General features: G+C 45.6%; 1 protein-coding gene and 1 pseudogene across 2 annotated transcripts in view; both read right to left on the reverse strand.

The window, feature by feature from the left end:
• Positions 1-20,279, reverse strand: part of LOC311244103 — a 265,083-nt pseudogene that overhangs the window by 193,336 nt on the left and 51,468 nt on the right. The window lies entirely within an intron of this gene.
• Positions 10,938-20,230, reverse strand: LOC311243422 (uncharacterized protein; the record flags this gene model as incomplete). The annotated part of the gene is made up of 5 exons (XM_084332653.1): positions 10,938-13,038; positions 16,274-16,361; positions 18,839-18,917; positions 19,189-19,373; positions 20,220-20,230. The coding sequence occupies 5 exons, from the start codon at positions 20,228-20,230 to the stop codon at positions 11,485-11,487; spliced, it is 1,917 nt and encodes a 638-aa protein (XP_084188779.1). The 3' UTR covers positions 10,938-11,484.

Below are 20,279 nucleotides of genomic sequence, written 5' to 3' on the forward strand. Positions count from 1 at the left end.
TACTCTGACATCACAAATGTTCTAGAATGTTTGATTATGACATCATACTGTGACATCACAAATGTTCTAGAATGTTCTATTATGACATCATACTGTGACATCACAACGGAACATGTTTGAGTTTATTTGAATATAAATAATATGTTTGGTAAGGCTGTCCCCGAAGCCTGTTTTTGGGATTCAAACTTCGTCAGGGTTCTTCGAACACAAAGGACACCTCTTTCCTATCGTAAGGTAGACAATGAGCGACAACCTTATTTTCACCTAAACGAGCCATCCTCGGAGCTGTACATTTAATAATATTGATCTCTATGTGCAGTCGGCTGTGAGGCAAGTGCGCAGCCAGGGACCGTCTAAAAAGTGCACCACCGAAAAGAGACACTACAAAAAGATTCAATAACTTCACTGTCATACAATATGGTCTGATATTAACATTCAGTATTCAATATTGTCTGATTCAATAATAACATTCAGTATTCAGCTGGTCAGACTATAGGTGATGGCTGAGAGGGCGATGAGAAGGAAGCTGGCTGCTATCCTGGAGAATCCCTCCCCCACCCCCTCTACAAGCTAGTCAAGAGGATAACCAGTAGGATAACATTGATGTATGCAGTGCGTTTGGTGACACTACACTCTATAAGAGTGAAGATATTTAATGTTTTTTCCTATACAAAATCCCCAGAATTATGAAAAAGCATTTTTTCCAAATCTAAGTGTTGTAGTATAACACTATAATATAATAGGATACCACTGATGATGTGTGCAGTGATTTTGGTGACACTATACACTGTATGACAGTGAAGTTATTGAATCTTTTTGTAGTGTTTCTTTTCGGTGTTGCACTCTTTAGACGTCCCTGGCTGCGCACTTGCCTCACAGCCGACTGCACATAGAGATCAATATTATTAAATTGTGGGGCGGCGTGGCTCAGGGGTAGACCGGGTCGTCCAATGATCGAAGGGTTGGTGGTTCGAATCCCGCTCAAGCCCATGTCCATCCCACTGCCGTTGTGTCCTTGGGCAAGACACTTAACCTACTTGCCTCGTATGCATGTGAGTGAATGAATGTTGGTGGTGGTCGGAGGGGCCGTAGGCAATGATTATTCACCACGCTTCCGTGAGTCTGCCTCAGGGCAGCTCTGGCTGCAATTGTAGCTTACCACCACCGGTATGACTGTGTATGAACGAATAATGGACTCTGTAAGCGCTCTGGGGTCACTGGGGTGTCATGAAGAGCGCTATATAAATCCAATCCATTATTATTATTATTATTATTAAATGTACAGCTCCGAGGACGGCTCGTTTAGGTGAAAATAAGGTTGTAGCTCATTGTCTACCTTACTACGATAGGAAAGAGGTGTCCTTTGTGTTTTAAAAACATTTCGCTTAAGAATTATTGACCGCAGAAATTCGAATCTGTGAATATCTTTCTAACTTTACCTAAGTCTCCCGATTCCGATACAATAAAGCGAGTCTTCATCACAAATCATATTATCAAAATAATCTGACGGGCAGATATTATTGCTGGCAGACCTATTTCGGCCTGCGAGTGGCCTATTGCCGACCACTGAACTAGGATATCTGTTGGGTAACGTGCGTTTAGACAACACTATTTGTTACTTCACATAAAATATCATGTCTAAATGAAATGCACAAAACAAAAAATGTATGTATCATAACGTTACCCTGGTATAGATCTGTATGCATGTATTTATGTATTTATTCATAACGTTATACATATTCGTTAACGTTAGATCGTGCATGGCTTTTACATTGAAAAATGTACTTGTCACGTGGTTCCGTTCTCCATTCTTCACATCAAAAACAAAAAACGAACTATCAAAACGTACACGGACCAGAATCGGCCCATTATTTACTCCTTTTTTCATTTGATTCTGACAGCAAAATACAAAAAACAGCTTCGTATTTCAGTTTTTCCCCGTTTTTTCGATTTTGGTTTCAAACGTAAATAGGAAAACACCTCGTATTTTTTTTCCCTTTTTTCGTATTTCCGTTTGAAACTAAAAACGAACTATCAAAACGTACACGGACCCGCTCAGTTAGCACAGCTAGCATCGCTGGTGCAGTTAGCTAGCTAATACCACAAGTGTGCACAACTTACCACATCCGATATTACTCGGCCTGATCTGTAGTATCAAAAACAAATATACCGTTTATCAAAAAAAATAAATAAAAAAGAAAAGGAAATCCTGACAACCAAGTTGAAAACTCAACACAACGTTGTGTGGATGATGCCAAACTAAAGGGAGTCTGTCAGGGTGGCGGGATCAGTGTGACTTTCCTGATAGTGTTTTGGTGGATGCTGGCAGCAGCAACTAGCGGGAATGGAAAATGGAGGATTGACCGAAGAGTGGATGATCGCAGCAGGCGCTGCTCCTGAGTGTGGGTGTACCGACATTTTTGTTTGTTCGTGTGGAGAGGGAAGTGAGGTGACGGAGACTTCAGCCAAGAAAAAGGAGACGGATAGTGACAGTATGGAGTGTAGTGACCTCCGACAAGTCCATGATCTCCAATAAAGGGGTTATAGCATGCGGGTTAAGTGATCATTATATGATATTCTGTACCCGCAAAAAGCTAAAGCAAAAGGCTGGCTGTCACAAAACAGTCAGATCTAGAGACCTCAAAACCTACTCTAGCGAGGCCTTTAACCTTGAACTGGAGAGCCTGGACTGGTCAGATGAACTCAATGGTACACTGGTTGAAGAAACCTGGCTTGGCTTCAAAACCAAATTCTCAACAATACTAAACAACATGGCCCCCCTAAGAACCACCAGGGTAAAAAATCGCGCTGAGCCGTGGATGCACACTGAAATACTGACCGCTATGAAAGCCAGAGACAAAAAATGCTCTGAGTTTCGTAAAAGTCAGTCAAAGCTTACCAAAAGCACGAGCAGTGAACTCCAAGCCCACGTGACTGAACTCAAACTAGAAAGAAACGACGTAAACTCCATGATAAAAACTGCAAAAAAAAATTTCATCACTGACAAAACTGAGGAAAACAAAAATAAACCATGTGAACTTTGGAAATTACTCAATAATCAACTAGGCTGCAGTAAAAAACTTAAAACCAGGTTCTCAAACATAAACATAAAGACGGACAACACGCTCATCACAGACAAACTGGATGTAGCCAATTACTTAAACACTTTCTTCACAAACATAGCCACAACACTGGTAAACAAACTACCCTCCCACTCAGGGCAGTATGGGGTAGAACACATAGTAGCATACTACAAGAACCTAGGCGTCCACAAAGACGATTTCAAACTGGAAATGGTAACTACAGATGAGGTACTCAATAAACTGAGCGCCCTCCAACCGAACAAGGCCACTGGCCATGACAACATCCCCTCCAAATTCCTCAGACTCAGCAGCCGCCATCACCCCAGTCATCACACACATAATAAACCTCTCCATAAAACAGGGAAACGTCCCCAAGGACTTCAAAATAGCGAGAGTAACACCCCTGCACAAAAAGGGCAGCAAATTAGACCCAGGCAACTACCGCCCTGTTTCTATCCTTACATCCATCTCGAAAGTCATGGAAAAAATAGTATACGAACAGGTCGAAAAGTACCTTGCGGATAAAAATCTAATCTACGAATTCCAATCTGGCTTCAGAACATCCCACTCCACTGACACATGCCTTCTCTATTTGAACGACCATATCAAGCAAGAGGTGGACGCGGGCAAATACTGCGGCATGGTCATGCTAGACCTACAAAAGGCCTTCGACACTGTCAATCACACCATTCTGATTGACAAGCTAAAAGCAATTGGTTTTGATAGTTTATCAGTGAGCTGGATACAATCCTACCTGGAGGGGAGAGAACAGATGGTGGAGGTAAACGGTACCCTATCCCCCCCCTCACAGTGAACTGTGGTGTTCCACAAGGAAGCATACTAGGACCACTACTGTTCCTAATTTATGCAAATGACATGTCGTCAGCTTGTGACTGCAACTTGTTCCTGTTTGCGGACGACTCAGCCCTGCTGGTCTCTGACAAGAACAAGTTACAGGTTGAAAAAACCCTCAGCTCGGAACTAGGCAAAATCTGCATATGGCTCGCCGACAACAAACTATCATTACACATGGGCAAAACAGAGTCCATTCTCTTCGGTTCAAATAACAAACTCAGCAAGACCGACGGCTTCTCAGTTACAGTGGGTGACAATATTGTCACAAGGAAAGATGAAATTACCTAACCTGGGTTCCATCCTAGAGGCTAATCTTTCCTGTGACAAAATGGCATCCAATGTAATAAAAAAAGTCAATCAACGAACTCGATTCTTGTACCGGATCTCCTCTCTGGTAAACAAGAATACCCTGAAGACTCTGGCAGGAGCACTCATTCAAGGGTACTATACGACTATGCTTGCACCTCATGGTACCAAAGCACCTCAAAGGCACTAAAAACCAAATTACAAACATCTCAAAACAAACTAGTCAGACTACTGCTTGACCTGACTCCTAGAACCCACCTCACCCCTGCACACTTTGCCAACCTAGGATGGCTTAGAGTAGACGACAGAGTACAGCAACTTGCAATGGGCCTGGTCTACAAGATACACTACACGACCAAGGTACCCATGTACATGTCAAAATACTTCCCAAAGGTCAGTGAATACCACGATCACAACACCAGAGGGAGCTCCACAAATCATGTAAAACCCAGATTCGGCTCAAACAAGGGACTAAACACGTTTAGCAATTATGCCACAACAATGTGGAACGCCCTACCCAAAGCTGTAAAGGAATGTGAATCACTACCGACCTTCAAAAACACTCTCAAAGAACACCTACGGGAGACTGCAATTCAAAACTGGCCCCTACAAATGTCCTAACCCAGTTGTACAATAAAGACCAAGCATGGCTTTGTCAGTATTCCAATGTACCCAACCCCCCCCCCCCCCACCTCCAATGTACAGCCCCACCCAACCCCACCCCACCTACCCAACCTCCTCCAATGTAGTTTCTATGTCAAATGTATGTCAGTATTCCAATGTACAGTGTGCCCCCCCCCCCCCCCCCCTCCAATGTACAGCCCCACCCCACCTACCCAACCTCCTCCAATGCACAGTGTCTATGTCAAATGTATATACACTCTTTTTCTGGATTTTTTTAGTATCACAAACAGTACTGTATTTGAAAATCTGGTATGTCATAAATGTATAGATGTAGCAGTACTGTCTATCTGTATGTCGTGTGTGTCATATGATGAATTGAAAATGGGGGACCTTGATGGAAACAAGACGAAAGTCTTTCTCAGGTCTGCATCCTCTTAACAATTGTATGTATTGAGCTGTACTGTACTGTACCCATTCTGCAATCTGTTAATAAACCTTTTAATCAATCAATCAAAGTGAGGGAGAGGAGAGCGGGGGAGAAGGGTGGACAAAGGTGGAGAAGAAGAGTAGGGTAAGTGAGGGGAAGGGGAGTAAGAGGAAGAAAGAGAGGGGAGAAGAAGAGTAGGGGAAGTGAGGGGAAGGGGAGTAAGAGGAAGAAAGAGAGGGGAGATAGCTTGAGTGGGTCAGAGGATGAGGGTAGATTTTGTAGAAGGGTTGAATGTAGTGGTGCGATTTGAGGGAGAAGACGGAGTTAGGAATATAGAGCCGAGACAGCTGTCAAGAATCATTAAAGCGCAGTTAGGAGAGGTAAGGTACGGAAAGGTGTTGGGGGATGGGAACTTGTTTATAGGATGTGTAAGTGTAGTGCAGGTAGAGAAGGCAAGGGAAATGAAGAACATTGGCAAAGTGAATGTCTGTAGAGTAGTGATAGTAGGGGAGAATAGGGATGGTGGTTGCAAGGGGGTGATTAGTGGAATTCCAATTAAGGTTAGTATAGAGCAGCTGTTAGGAGATTTGAGGAGTAACAAACGTAATGTTAAGAGTGTAGATAGGATGAAGAGAGGTGCAGAGAAGGAGGAGACAGGGACGATAGTTATTCAGTTTGAGGGTGAGGTTAGTCCGAAAGAGGTATTTTTAGGGTATATGGCATATAGGGTTAGGGAGTTTGTGCCGAATCCGTTGAGGTGTTACAGGTGCCAGGAGTTTGGACATATAGCTAAGTCATGTAGGAAGGGGAAGAGATGTGCTAGATGTAGTGGGGAGCATAAGTATGGGGAGTGTGACCAGGGAGTGGAGCAGAGGTGTTGTAGTTGTGGTGGGAAGCATAGTGTAGCGTATTGGGGTTGTGAGGCGATGAAACGAGAGGTAGTGGTCCAGCAGGTGAGAAGGGAAGATAGGATTTCATATGCAGAGGCAGCTAGGAAGGTAGGACAGGGAAAGCAAGGTAAGGAACAGGGGTTTAGAGAAGGGCATTTGGCAGTAAGGGTAGTGCAGGAGGATCGGGGAAAGCAAGATGGGGGACAGGGTTTTAGAAAAGGGCATCTGTCAGTAGAGGAAGTACAGGAGGAGAAAGAGAGGGTGTGGGGGGAGAAGTTGGATATAGTGGCCTTTGTGGCAAGAGTAGTGAATACAACAATGATGGTTAGCAGTAGGACAGATAGGTTAAAGTTAATAGTTAAAGCAGCAGTACAACACATGGGTATGAAGGGGTTGACATTGGAGGAAGTAGTGAGAGAGTTAGGGAAGGGGGGTGTGGGTGATCAAGTAAGAGAGTTAGAGAAGGGGGGTGTGAGTGATCGAGTAGTCCAGAGTCAGGCCACAACAGGAGGCGAAGCGTGTCTCGCGGAGGGGGACTTAGTCAGGAGGAAGCAGCGTTAGCTGCACTCCAGGATGGTGAACGCAGAATGGACATTGTAGGAGGTAAAGGGGTCCAGAAGATGGCGGTATTGCAACGTTAAGACCGCGTCAAGCTAGAGGAGGTGGCGGTAATGCACCAAGAAGGATGTGCCAACCGCCAATAAAAATCAAAAGAAGAAGAAGTGTGACTTTCCGTGAAGAGCTGGACGAGTGCCTACCGGGCTGTTCCAGCAGCGCGTCTCCTCACGCTCAGTTGCAAAGCAAATCAAACTAGCGACATGTGCACAGCATGGCTACTACCACCTATCGCTTTGAGGAAGGGGTTAACGAAAAGTCTCATTTGTTGTTATCTATTTAAAAGTTAAAACTACTACTACTGTCGTTTGGATGAAGCCCGAAAGCTCCAACTACTTGATGTTAAAAACAAGCGAGGAACTTAATTGACGTCATTACAGTTTTTAATATTTGTGTTTAAGTAGTTGGAAATATAAAATGTTACACCACCCCTATGCTTTGGTGTCAACAGACTAGTCCACCACTCACGCAAGGCCAGCTGGGACATGTAGGCAATAAGAGACCAGGCGGGGACGCGTGTATATTTTCCCCCGCGTTCGGTTTGCGCGAGTTGCTTACTCGTGAGTAGTACGTTCATTGATAAAGAAAAATAATGTCCACAGCCGCTCCGGTGTAAAACAAAGATATCCAAATGGTTTATTTCTCTTCCACAGTGAAGTCTTTCTTTACAGAAGTGATCCTAAAGCTATTTTCCTAAATATTCACGTCACTACTACAAGGTAAGAAAACTGTATTTTCCCAGTCTCCAAAATCACAGCAGACTCGACACATGACAAAATTCCTCCACACCTGAAAGCCGTAAATCAACTTGCCTGCTTTCCACTGCAAAACGGTAGGCAAGGCACCCTGGTCTAAAAATGCAGGCTTAAATCTATGTTGTTTAATCTGTTCAGTTCTGCTCATCACTGTTTCATTGTTGAATTATATATACACAAATGTTCTAGAATGTTAGGTTATGACATCATACTGTGGCATCACAAATGTTCTAGAATGTTTGATTATGACATCATACTGTGACATCACAAATGTTCTAGAATGTTTGATTATGACATCATACTGTGACATCACAAATGTTCTATTATGACAAATAAGACGGTTCATGACTTTCTCTAAATCCAATCAATATTCCTAATGCTGTTTCAATGTAAGGTTATAAAAATAAACATATACATTCATATAATACAATAACCTAAATATATCGCTTTGGCTCCTTCTACACCAGCCCCTAATTGTACTTCTAATCTAGAGACAATTACTAACAACTAAAAAACAAGGAACCAAACACTATTTTAACTGATAAGAGTCTCTGCTGCTGGATAACCAATACCTGGTGCCAGAGGTCACTAGTACATGGCACACCGTAGGAGGACGGTCTTTACCACCGCCTCACGCAGCTTCTTGGAGAAGACACACCTTAGTGATAGGTCTATCTAAAGTGGTCGTCTTCGTCTTGACACGGACCCGGCGCACAAGCCCGTGCTGGTCAGGAACCGCCTCGATGACCCTGGCCAGGACCCAGGAGTTGCGGGGTGCAGAGTCGTCGATGATCAGGACGACGTCTCCCTCAGCGAAGTTGCGTGACACACGTGTCCACTTCTGTCTCTCTTGGAGCTGAGGTAGATATTCCTGTGTCCATCGTTTCCAGAATATGTCTGCCATATACTGGACTTGTTTCCATCTCCTGCGGGAGTAGAGCTCTTCTTTCACGAAGAGGCCTGGAGGCAGGGAAGGCTTTGACTGGAGGAGCAAGAGGTGGTTGGGGGTAAGCGCTTCCAGGTCGTCCGGATCACTAGAAGCCTTGGTTATCGGTCGACTGTTAATGATGGCTTCTGCCTCACACAAGACGGTGTGTAGGCCTTCTTCATCCAGAGTCTGGAGCTTTAAGGTGGTGCTGAGAATCTTCCTGACCGACCTGATCATCCGCTCCCAGACTCCGCCATGGTGAGAACCGGTAGGGGGGTTGAAAATCCATTGGATTCCCCTCTGTCGTAGAGTGTTCTCGATCTTGGAGCTATTCCATTGTTCCATAGCTCTTCTTAGCTCGCGCTCCGCTCCAACGAAGTTAGTCCCGTTGTCTGAACGGAGGATTTTCACCTGGCCTCTTCTCGCGAGGAAGCGACGGAGAGCGTCAATGAATGAGTCGGTGTCCAACGACGATGCCACCTCAATGTGGACAGCACGGATAGCCAGACAGGTGAAGATGCAACCCCACCTCTTCACGACGCCTCTGCCGCGTTTGACTTCGAACGGACCGAAGTAGTCTACCCCAGTGTTGGTGAAAGGGGGATCATCTGGAAGAACCCTGTCCTGGGGTAAATCCGCCATCTGTTGTTGTCCAGCAGCACCGTGTGTGCGTCGACAGGTTACACACTTGGAGAGGACTCTTCGTATGGCTGCGTGAGCTCCAGGGATCCAAAACTTGAGTCGCAGCTTGGACAATACGTGGTTACGACCGCTGTGACCCACCTTCTGATGGATCTGCCGTATTACTATAAAACCATGCTAAACACAGAAAAAGCCATTTATAATGCATGTCCCCTTTGCATTTGTTCTTGGTAGAGGTAGAGTAAAATGAAGACCCAAGGCGTGTCTGGTGGTGACATAGTCATGCCTAGTATTGGTGGGTTGTAGTTCTGACCAGAAAGACTCGGGAGGTAGAGCAGTCATCTGGTAATCCGGAGGTTCCTGGTTCGATTCCCGCTCCTCCCGGGCAGCGTGTTGAAGTGTCCTTGAGCAACACACTTAACCCATAATTGCTCCTGATGAGCAGGTTGGCACCTTGCATGGTTGCCTCCGTCGTCGGTGTGTGAATGTGTGAGTGAATGGGTAAAATGTGAGGAACAAATTGTAAAGCGCTTTGGATAAAAATGCTATATAAATGCAGCCATTTACCATTTATATATTTCACCCCATCCCGCCCCACAAAAAAACACGAGGAACTATCTTCATTCTGGACTTTTATTGAAAGACTTGCAGACATAGCACATACACAAAGACATAGGAATAGTGGAGGTCTTGACTGGAGAGAAGCACAGAACCTGTGTGTTACATAGATCCAAAAGCAGAAGAATTCAGATAGAGACATATTATTCACAGTACTAGAAGAAAAGGAGCAAGGCAACAGACAGTACAGCCCAGTTAACAAGACTAATCAAATGCATCAACAAAATAGGAGAAAATGTAAACAAGGCTTTGGGAGGGGGACAAAGGGTTAACCCTTTCACAACCACACTACAGAAGGTTAACCCTTTAACCGTCTGTAGTGTGGTAGTGAAAGGTTAACCTTCTGTAGTGTGATAGTGAAAGGGTTAAGAGAATGGAGGTCTGTATGTATGGGAGTATTGCAAACAGGCAGTATCTTCTAAATATCTACACCTGTCCCAAGCTCTCTCTTACATGTGGGGCATCTCAGGAGATATAGTGTCAAAAGTAAAAGTGCTTAATATTCAATATAATAAAAACAAATAATCTATATGGCAGGGCTTTCATCAATGGAGATCCACACACTTCTGTATAACTCAACTGTAGCTAAGTGAGTGCTTTAGTCATGATCACACAGTGTCACAAAGGAATGAGTAGCTACATAAAAAAAACAGATGTGTTGATTTTGAAACACGTAAAAAGGGCCAGCTATTTTTTTTTTTTATTATCTTTTCCCCCCTCCTTTTTCCGTTTTTCTCCCATCCCAATGTTAGTCGTTATGCCAATTCCCAATCCCCTTCCTGGTCGTTGCGCACTCTACCCCCTACCGTCGGTCTGGGAGGGCGGAGACTATCACATGCTTCCTCCGACACATGTGTAGCCAGCCCACCGCTTCTTTTCACCTGGCAGCGTTGGACTCTCACTGGGGGAGTGTAACGTGTGGAAGGGTCACACTACCTCTCCCTGATCCTTCCCTCGCTGTGCAGGCGCCCCGACCGAACTGTAGGAGTCGCTGTTTACAACGACCAGGACCCACCCCACCGGCTTTCCCACCCGCTGACACTGCCAATTGTGTCAGTATGGACGGCCGACCAAGCCGGAGGTACCGCAGCTGGATTCGATCCCACTGTCTGTGCGGTGGTAGACAGACGCTTAGTCCGCTGCGCTGCCCGGCTGCCCAGGTCCAGGTATTACAACGGGAGGTTTATAATGTGAGAGTAGAGCCAGGGTGAGGAATCCATCCCTTTGTATTTATTTATTTACAGGTTGTAAATGATAATGCAAATCATAGTACATCCTCAGCTTATGCACTGTAGAAAATAAAATAGCACTAGTTCCTCTTGGACTTGTCTTGTACAAACCATGCTCAGTGTTTGGATTCACAAATATGTACATTGTGTGGTGCACATTTCGCGTGTATGCGTGTGGCAGTGTACAATTTGGTTACACAGGTCCACACAAATTGTTTGGAAACTTTACTCGAGACAATTGATCGAACAGAAAGTATATCCCCTCCACTCTCTAGTCATCAGGTCGGTGCAATGTGATAGGACGATCACCTGACAAGACTTAAATGTCATCTCAATATGAACACACAGACGAAACCAAATAACATGATGTTGTTAAAATTTGTGTCTAGTGACCCGAGTGTGAAACATGGACTGACATGGGTGATATTTCTCCGTGAGGCAGTGTCTTCAAACTCTTACATGTAAATCGGATGATCAAAGAGGCCGTTGCGACGAACCGTCGACATCTAGCTTCATAGCCCCCTGCTCACCCCGGCTCTGGGAGACTGGTTAGATCGAGGGGCCCCCCTCTGTCCATCCCTGTTCTCCTGTTCTCCCGCGGCCTGGCCTGGGGACTGTGTGGGCGGGGAAGGTGGAGGGTAGGAGGGAGGGGGAATTGTGAGGTGTGGGAGGGAAGGCAGCAGGGGCCTGGGAGATGTTGGAAGAGGCGGCGGGATGGCCGATGGCGTGGCGGTAGAGGGGAGGTGGGAGGAGCGTGAGCGCGAGGCGGCAGGTGAGGCGTGTGTGCTCCGGGCGGGACAGTCACTGATTTGCTCCAGCAGGGAGGGCATATCGCCCTCAATTTTCTCCAGCACGGCGGCCATTTGCTTCTCAATCTGCTCGATCACACTGTCCATTTGCCAGTCGCTAGTGGCGCTGCCCCCGGCCCCTCCCATTCCCCTGCCTCCGTGCTCCAGGCCAGTCCCGTACATCCCCAACCCTGCCCCACTCGTATACAGGGAGCTGTATGGACTCCCATAACCCCCCGCTATCCCCAGCCCCAGAGCACCAGCCTCTGGGTTGTATGGTGTGGCGTGGCGGCCCAAGCTAGCTGAGGTCCCCGCTGTGTAACCACCCTGTTCTGGCGTGGGACCTCCCCTCGCTATGCTAAACTCTGCACTGTACCTGTCAGCCCTCCTGGTGTCCCTATCCCTCCGAACCATGGGGCTACCGTCGCTCCTCAACCCCACCCCTAGTCCTACATCCACTCCAACCCCGGTCCCAACCCCGGTCCCAATCCCGGTCCCAATCCCGCTCCCAACCCCGGTCCCAACACCAGTTCCAACCACAGCCCCTGGTGTGACCGCCCCTCCCGCAGGTCTCTCTGCCACCGCCTCAGGGAGCTGGGTCTGACACCAGCTCCCGTCGGTCTCCTCCCTCTTCTCCCCCTGCGTGGCAAGTCTCCTCTCGGGTGGGGGTGCCGCAGCAGGGGAAGCCGTCGAGGCCGCGGCCATCTGACGCGGGGAGGTGGACGTGTGTTTGTTTTCTATACCGGGCACCGGGGAGGGGTCTGGCACCTTGGAGGGTTCGGGAGTCACCACTGGGGTTGTTGTTTTGGATTCTGGGGCAAGTTTGTTTTGCCCAAGGTTGGCGGCCATTTTCCTGGGTCCATCACCAGCTGCCTTATTTACTACGCCTTTCTCGAGCTCCACCTCTGCAGGTTTAGGGGTCACAGTTGATTGGTTAGTGGATGGTGGGGAAATCCCAATAGACGGATCTACGCTCACCTTCAGCTCCTCCCCTTTTCTCACATTTCCTCCCCCGTTCCTCTCCTCCCCGTGATCTACACCTGCTGGTCTGTTTTCTACAGTCACCTCCAAGGAGACACTACCTGGTGTCACCTCTCCTTGACTCTCCGCTTTCCCTCCCTGGGTCTCGCACTCTGTTCCCTGGCCCTGGCCCTTGCCGCCCTTGCCGCCTCCTCCACCTCCTCCTCCCCCCACTCTTCCTTGTACCGCCGCCGAACTATCATTCGCAGCCTCCGAGTTCTTCAGACGTTGCATGAAGGTGGTGACGCGGATTGCTTTCTGCAAGAGAGAGAAAGAAAAGAGAGTAGTGGGATGGCGAGGGTAAAGAAAGAAGAGAGATGCACACAGCTTCATTTATAAACAACAGTGTTAACGTGTCCTTGAAAATATACCTCTGGCACACCGTCACTTAGGGCAAAGCGTCGCTTATAAAGCTCTGAAGACAAGCGTTTGACAAAAAGTCTGTCAAGGCATTATGATAACGTATCATCATATTAAAGGAAGACGCCAACATTGTAGGAAATGCACTTACCATCTTCTTCAGAGTCAGACAAGAAGATAAGATAAAATGTTCCTCACTGTGCATTTAGTAGAAAGTTATCCGGCTGCAAGCTAGTCTAGTGTAGCACAAATTAATGGAAGTGGATACCGACCAGCTAGCCTAGCTGTTGGCCAAAAGCACCTCTCCCAGAGTTTTATGCTAGGCTAGTGGTCCGTATTCACTTCCATTAATTTGCGCTAAGCTAGGCTAGCTTGCAGCCGAGAGAGGAAAATTGATATCTTATCTTCTTGTCTGACTCTGGAGAAGACGGCAAGCTCATTTCCCATAATGTTGGTGTGTTCCTTTAAGCAGTGAAACGTGACTCTCTTGTGAAGTGAACAGTACAGAGAGAGAGACTATTGCCAGCAACATGTACTCCCAGCAGCGTATGCCAGGTATAAAACAACCTGAAGACGTATTCTTCCCTAGTTACTCCTTGACTGTTTGTGGATTGCCCACGACAAGAGAACAGATAGGTGTAAATCAGCTCTACAGAGAGGGATGATCCGTCACGCTGTCTCCTTTCAATCTACAAACACTGAAGGGGTGAGAGGGACAAGCAGCTTAAAGGTTGTTTCTGGACCAGGAAGTGGATTCTCTGGAAGTTGAAAACCATTTGGGACACATATTATGTCACCAGTTACAGTATGGCTTAACTGGGCAGCTTCCATGTGGCTTCAAGTATGACCTGCATGTGACACGGAGGCACGGCATGGGGCAATGAGTCAGGAATCACTTCAGAGGAATGACAAGAGGGCCAGAAAAACTCCAGATCACTGATCTCAATAGTCCACAGTGGCCTCCTCCTCTCATCCTCCTCATCCTCCTCCTCTCATCTCTGTTCCTCATCTCATTGCCGTTATCTGCACTGATCTACAAAAACCAGAGGTTTGAGAGCAAACTCTCCTTGATTGTTGAAAACCATCTTGCTTTCCAGTGGTGAAAAGTAAAAGTAAAAGTAAAAGCGCTTAAGTACAATTTTGAGCTACTTGTACTTTACGTGAGTATTTTCATTTGAGGGAACTTTACACTTTTACTCCACTACACTTCAAAGGAAATATTGTCCTTTTTACTCCACTACATTTATCTGAACCCATCAGTTACTAGTTACTTTGAAGAAAAAGTATTTAGCATAGAAAACATGTATGAAGATTATATACTTTCACAGAGGACATAATCATAGCAGCATAACTGGACCACATACCACTCTAACATGACCTATAGAGGTCAATGGATTGAGGATGAATGCTCCCAAGCACTGGGATACACAAACGCCATGTCGAATGCATACTTTTACTTTAGATACTTAAGTACATTCAATAGAAAAAAACGTCTCTACTTTTACACAAGTAGAATTTGAATGGAGGACTTTTCCTTTGACCAGAGTACTCATTTATCTTCTACTTTTACTTATGTCAAGGAACCGTGTACTCCTTCCACCACTGTTGCTTTCACCTATCCCGTTCTTTCAGATCAGTGCAGATGAAGAACGGGAGGAGAGAAGAACGGGCCACTTTGAACCGTTGAGTTGCATCCAGTGAAGAAACGTGGGGCAGAGCGGATGGAACTCTTCAGGGGACAGGCTGACGGACAGTGGGCAGCAACAGAGCTTCTGAAGAGAGTCTCACCAATTTAACATGATCAACACATCTCTCTCTGTACACTATGACAAACTGAGGTTTCTTTCTTTCTTTTTAAAAGCTTTCTCTGGATGCTTAGGATCCTGGTGATTACTTGGGAGAGATGTCTGTGTATTGAGTCATGCCAGATTGAACGTGAGTCTCTCTGCCCGTTCTCTGTCCACCCACTCCCTCACAGAATGAGCTACAATACCTTCAACTCCTGGGAACCACATAGGGGGAGAGAAAAAAGGTTTATGGATGTTACTCATGCTGTTAGGTCAGAGCCATCATCACTGCTTCCCTCTCAATCATCATCATCATCATCATCATCATCATCATCATCATCATCATCATCATCATCATCACCATGACCCTCATCATCATCACCATGACCATCATCATCACCATGATCACCATCATCATCATCATCATCACCATCACCCTCATCATCATCATCACATGATCACCATGATCACCATCATCATCATCATCACCATCACCCTCATCATCATCATCATCATCACCATGATCCAGTGGTGGAAAGTAAGTACTGTACTTAAGAACAATTTCGAGCTACTTGTACTTTACGTGAGTATTTTCATTTGAGGGGAAATTTATACTTTTACTCCACTACATTTCAAAGGAAATATTGTACTTTTTACTCCACTACGTTCATCTGAACCCATCAGTTACTAGTTACTTTGAAGAAGAAGATTTTGCTTAGAAAACATGGCAGAAATGTATGAAGATTATATACTGAGGATGTTTTATATAGATGATGTAATCAGAGCAGAATAACTGGACCACATACCACTTTAACATAACCTTTAATCAGAGCAGCATAACTGGACCACAAACCACTTTAACATAACCTTTAATCAGAGCAGCATAACTGGACCACAAACCACTTTAACATAACCTTTAATCAGAGCAGAAATGTTAATGAGACTGAGATGATGTCTATATGACTGAGTCATAATGTTAATGAGACTGAGATGATGTCTCATTCATGAAATTATGTATTATTAGTTTATTACACAAGAAATCTTAACCCAGACAAATAGCCCCCACATTATAATATATAAATAAAAAAAACAAATACTGAAAATAATAAAAACTAAACTAAAACAATTTTAAACAATAGAAATGTAACTGAAACTAGCAAACCTGTCCAGGAAACGAACTGAAACTAAACTGAAAAAAAAAGAATAAAAACAAATAAAAAATTATAAAATAATAACCCTGGTGTAAATTCAAAAGATGTTATCGTCATCATCACCACTGTCATCATCATCATCATCATCATCATCATCATCATCATCATCATCATCATCATCATCAGAGCTCTTACCCTCCACTTGGCTTTAGCAAAGTTCTTCTCAAACTGAGCACAGACACCGGCCTTCAGATTCTTCTCAGACGCCCCGTTCCCTGCAATCCTGACATACATAGGCACCATAAATGCATGGATTATGGACTATTCCTGTGAGTCTGTAGCCTGTGTGTGTGTATGTGTACGGTATGTGTGTGTGTGTGTGTGTGTATGTGTACGGTATATGTGTGTGTGTGTGTGTGTGTGTGTGTGTGTGTGTATGTATGTGTGTGTGTGTGTGTGTATGCAGGGCCAACGCTAGGGGTGTGCGAGCAGTGCGGTCGCACTGGGCCTCGCGAGAAGAGAAAATATATATATATATTTTTTTATAAAAATAAAAATAAATAGAATGTTAAAAATCACTTTCCATCACATACCTAAAATCTAGTTTTGCTTACATGCTTATATATTTCACATTAGACACGTTTGTAGAATAGTGCAGACACGTGAATGTGTCTGACTTGTTCCGGGCTCTGCGGCTCTGCAGATATATGTGTTTTTTTTTTATCCACTTTTTCTCCCATTTTCTATATTTTCTCCCATCCCAATTTCGTATCATCCAATTCAACCCTCCCCTGTCACGAACGCTGTTTCTTGCCTCCCACAAGCCGGCTGCAATGTGGACTAAGTCATACATAGCACAAGTCCCCTCCGGTACTTGAGGTAACAGCAGTCGCATCTTTTCACCTGCGCAGCTCGATCTCTCAGTGGCGAGGAGTAACACGTGGGAGGCTCACGCTGCCCCCGACACTTCCTGATTCTACTGCGCAGGCGCACCAACCGACCTGTAGGAGTCGCTGTCCACAACGCGCAATCCCCACCCATCAGTTTCCCACCCCCCAATACGGCCAATGTGTATTAGTATGAACGACCAGCTAAACTGGAAGCAATGTGGAGCGCTGGGCTCGAACAGGCGAGCCCAGCGTCTCCGCATTCGTGGCGAGTGCCTTGCCCACTACGCCACGTAACCGCCCCCAACTCTGCAGATATATGCTATTGTTTTCAATGACCGTTTACTTTTGTGCAAAGCATCGTGGGAGGACTAACACTAGGGGGAGCTGGTTGGCGTCGGTCTGGTAGTCGGATATGTGAAGAGAAACTGTAATCACCCACCACGAGGAGCCACAGGTACAGGGTCTCTTCAGCGAGTGGACGTCTTGGCCAAGAAAAGAGCATCCTACTTTTGAAAACATGAAATACCAATATTGCACCGGAGCAGAAGAAATAACGCAGCGTGCCGTAAGCTTATCAATACCAAGTATACGAAGAGGACGTTCGGCAGATGGACTGAAGATGGACTGAAGAAAGTGTTGCGTGTTAGAACGTTCAGTCGGGGAGAGATTCTACTGGACATCCACCAGCGCAGCTAGCTGCCGTTAGCCAGGAGCTAGCCACACACAGCTAGCTGCCGTTAGCCAGGAGCTAGCCACACACAGCGCAGCTAGCCGCCGTTAGCCAGGAGCTAGCCACACACAGCTAGCTGCCGTTAGCCAGGAGCTAGCCACTCACACACACAGCGCAGCTAGCCGCCGTTAGCCAGGAGCTAGCCACACATAGCTATCTGCCGTTAGCCAGGAGCTGTTAACCAGGAGCTAGCCACACACAGCTAGCCGCCGTTAGCCAGGAGCTAGCCACACACACACAGCGCAGCTAGCCGCCGTTAGCCAGGAGCTAGCCACACACACACACACAGCACAGCTAGCCGCAGTTAGCTAGTAGTTCTTGGGAGGAGTGATACAGCAAAGATTGGACTAAAACGAAGATACAACGGAATGGCTTAAACCTTCTCATGTGGCAGTTTCGGGCTTCTCAGCACAACCGTGCACCGGGGAAAAGGGTCGCTTGTTTTCCTTTAACTTATATCCCTTTCAGCAATTCAGTAGCTAATGCAACTCATCCCAGTCGGTGTTTAGCTCAGCCAGGGGGGATGGAGACTGCCATTAAGTTCATCCCAACGGGGGCCGGGGGACAATATCATGGATGGGAGTGGGACTGGACTGGTGAACTTTTTCATCTCCACGGTAGGAAAATGCGTCGACGTCACGTCGTCTCCTTCCTCTTGGACCTCAACTTTGCCATTGATTCTGCGTTAGGGTGAGTTTTTCATGCAATCTATTCTGTTCCCGCCGTGGTGTGTGTGTGTCTGTCTGTCTCTCTCTCTCTCTGTTCTGTTGTGCTGCACCGTGCACACACCCGCCGTGGTGTGTGTGTGTCTCTCTCTCTCTCTCTCTCTCTCTCTCTCTCTCTCTCTCTCTCTCTCTCTCTCTCTCTCTACTAACGGTATCATTCACCAGTAGTGCCTATGGAGACGACAACCTGATTTAATATTTTTTGGAAATTTAAGGCAAAAAACATTTAAATTTCTTTCATCGTCACATTTTTTAATTTTTTTTAATTAATTAACATTTTAGGGCCTCGCGCATTTAAATCTCGCACTGGGCCTCGCATTTCTCCCAGACGGCACTGTGTGTATGTGTACGGTATGTGTGTGTGTGTGTGTGTCTGTGTGTGTGTGTGTATGTGTATGTGTGTGTGTGTACCTACCACTCATGCCACAGTGCATCTTGTGCAGTGATTCTCAGCATCTGGTCCACCTCCATCAGTCGACACACAAGCTCCTTAGCTGAGAAAAAGAGCAACCAAGAAGGCTATCAATTGAATTGAGTAAAATTGAATTGGATTATAATTAATTGAGTTGATTCAATTGAATAATAACTGAATAACTCGAATTGAGAGGCATCTTAATGTAGGCTACCTTACAAAAAAGCTATTGTGTGCAAGTATAAAACCAGGAACAGGGGAGTCTCCCCCCCCTAAGTCTTCCTTAATAAGGATTCTTATTAGTCTGTGTTTTATCTGGGTCTTTACTGCCCTCCTGTGGGGGGTCTTTGTACCTGCAGGTGAGATGTCGTCCCAGTACGGAGAGTCAAACTCAAACTCGCCAGCCACGATGCGACAGAAGATGATGCGATTGTGTAGGTCTGTATTCTCCTCCTCCGTCTCATCATAGAAAGGGGGGTTACCTGATAGGCTGAAGGAGAGGATGTCAGGAGTGAGGGGGTTAGTGAGGGGGGTGGGGCTGGGGGGTGGGAGAGATTTGAATTTAATTGAATTTAGAATTGAATTAATTAAGTTTATTTCGAGTCATTTAGCATGTACAAAAAATGCTACATAATAAGAGATGCTTATTAACAGCTGGGTTTCCCAAACTTATGGCAGGTCCCCTGATGTGAAAATGTTTTATTGAATAAAGATAATTGCAATAATATTTGATCATTGTTTTGAAATCCGCTGCTCCCAGCAGTTGGAACGAACTGCGAAAGACTTGGACAAATGGACAATGGACACATTTATCCCCCTCACTACTTTTAAGGACTCCATCGCAGAGTTGTTTGCATACACCTGCAAATGTCACCCATTTTTTTTTACTGTAATTTGACTATTCTGCTTCATGTATGCTCCTTTGTAATTTTATTTGGTTGTTTGTTTGATGTGTGTTTTAATTATTTCCATTACCTCTGTGATGTATGTATCGTCTGTCTCTTTTTTTTGTCCCCTTTCCCTGTTTTGTCCTCTCACCAGGCCGTCATTGACAATAAGAATTTGTTCTTAATTGACCTGCCTGGTTAAATAAAAATTAAATAACAAAATTAACCACTGCTGCCAATGTCTTTTGGCCTACAAAGAAGACACTGGTTGGCTTTTACACACTTATTCCCTGTATATTTCCTCCATAGGCCCTGAACATGCTCGGGTTGCAGACATTATCTGACCTCAATATGGAATCACTGACAAATAAAGAAGGCTGGGAAACCCCCGCTGTGATCCAGAGAAACACTCCATCTCAGGTAAAGAAAACAACGTCAGGAGTTTGCGTCTGCAGCTAGTTCTCTGAGATGGTCGTGTTCCTCTGCTGCAGACTTACAGTATGTACATGATGACTCCCACGGCCCAGCAGTCCACTGGACGACCATACCGGTGACGA

Source organism: Notolepis coatsorum (assembly GCF_963971535.1).
Source record: "Notolepis coatsorum genome assembly, chromosome: 17".
Classification (NCBI taxonomy): Eukaryota; Metazoa; Chordata; class Actinopteri; order Aulopiformes; family Paralepididae; genus Notolepis; species Notolepis coatsorum.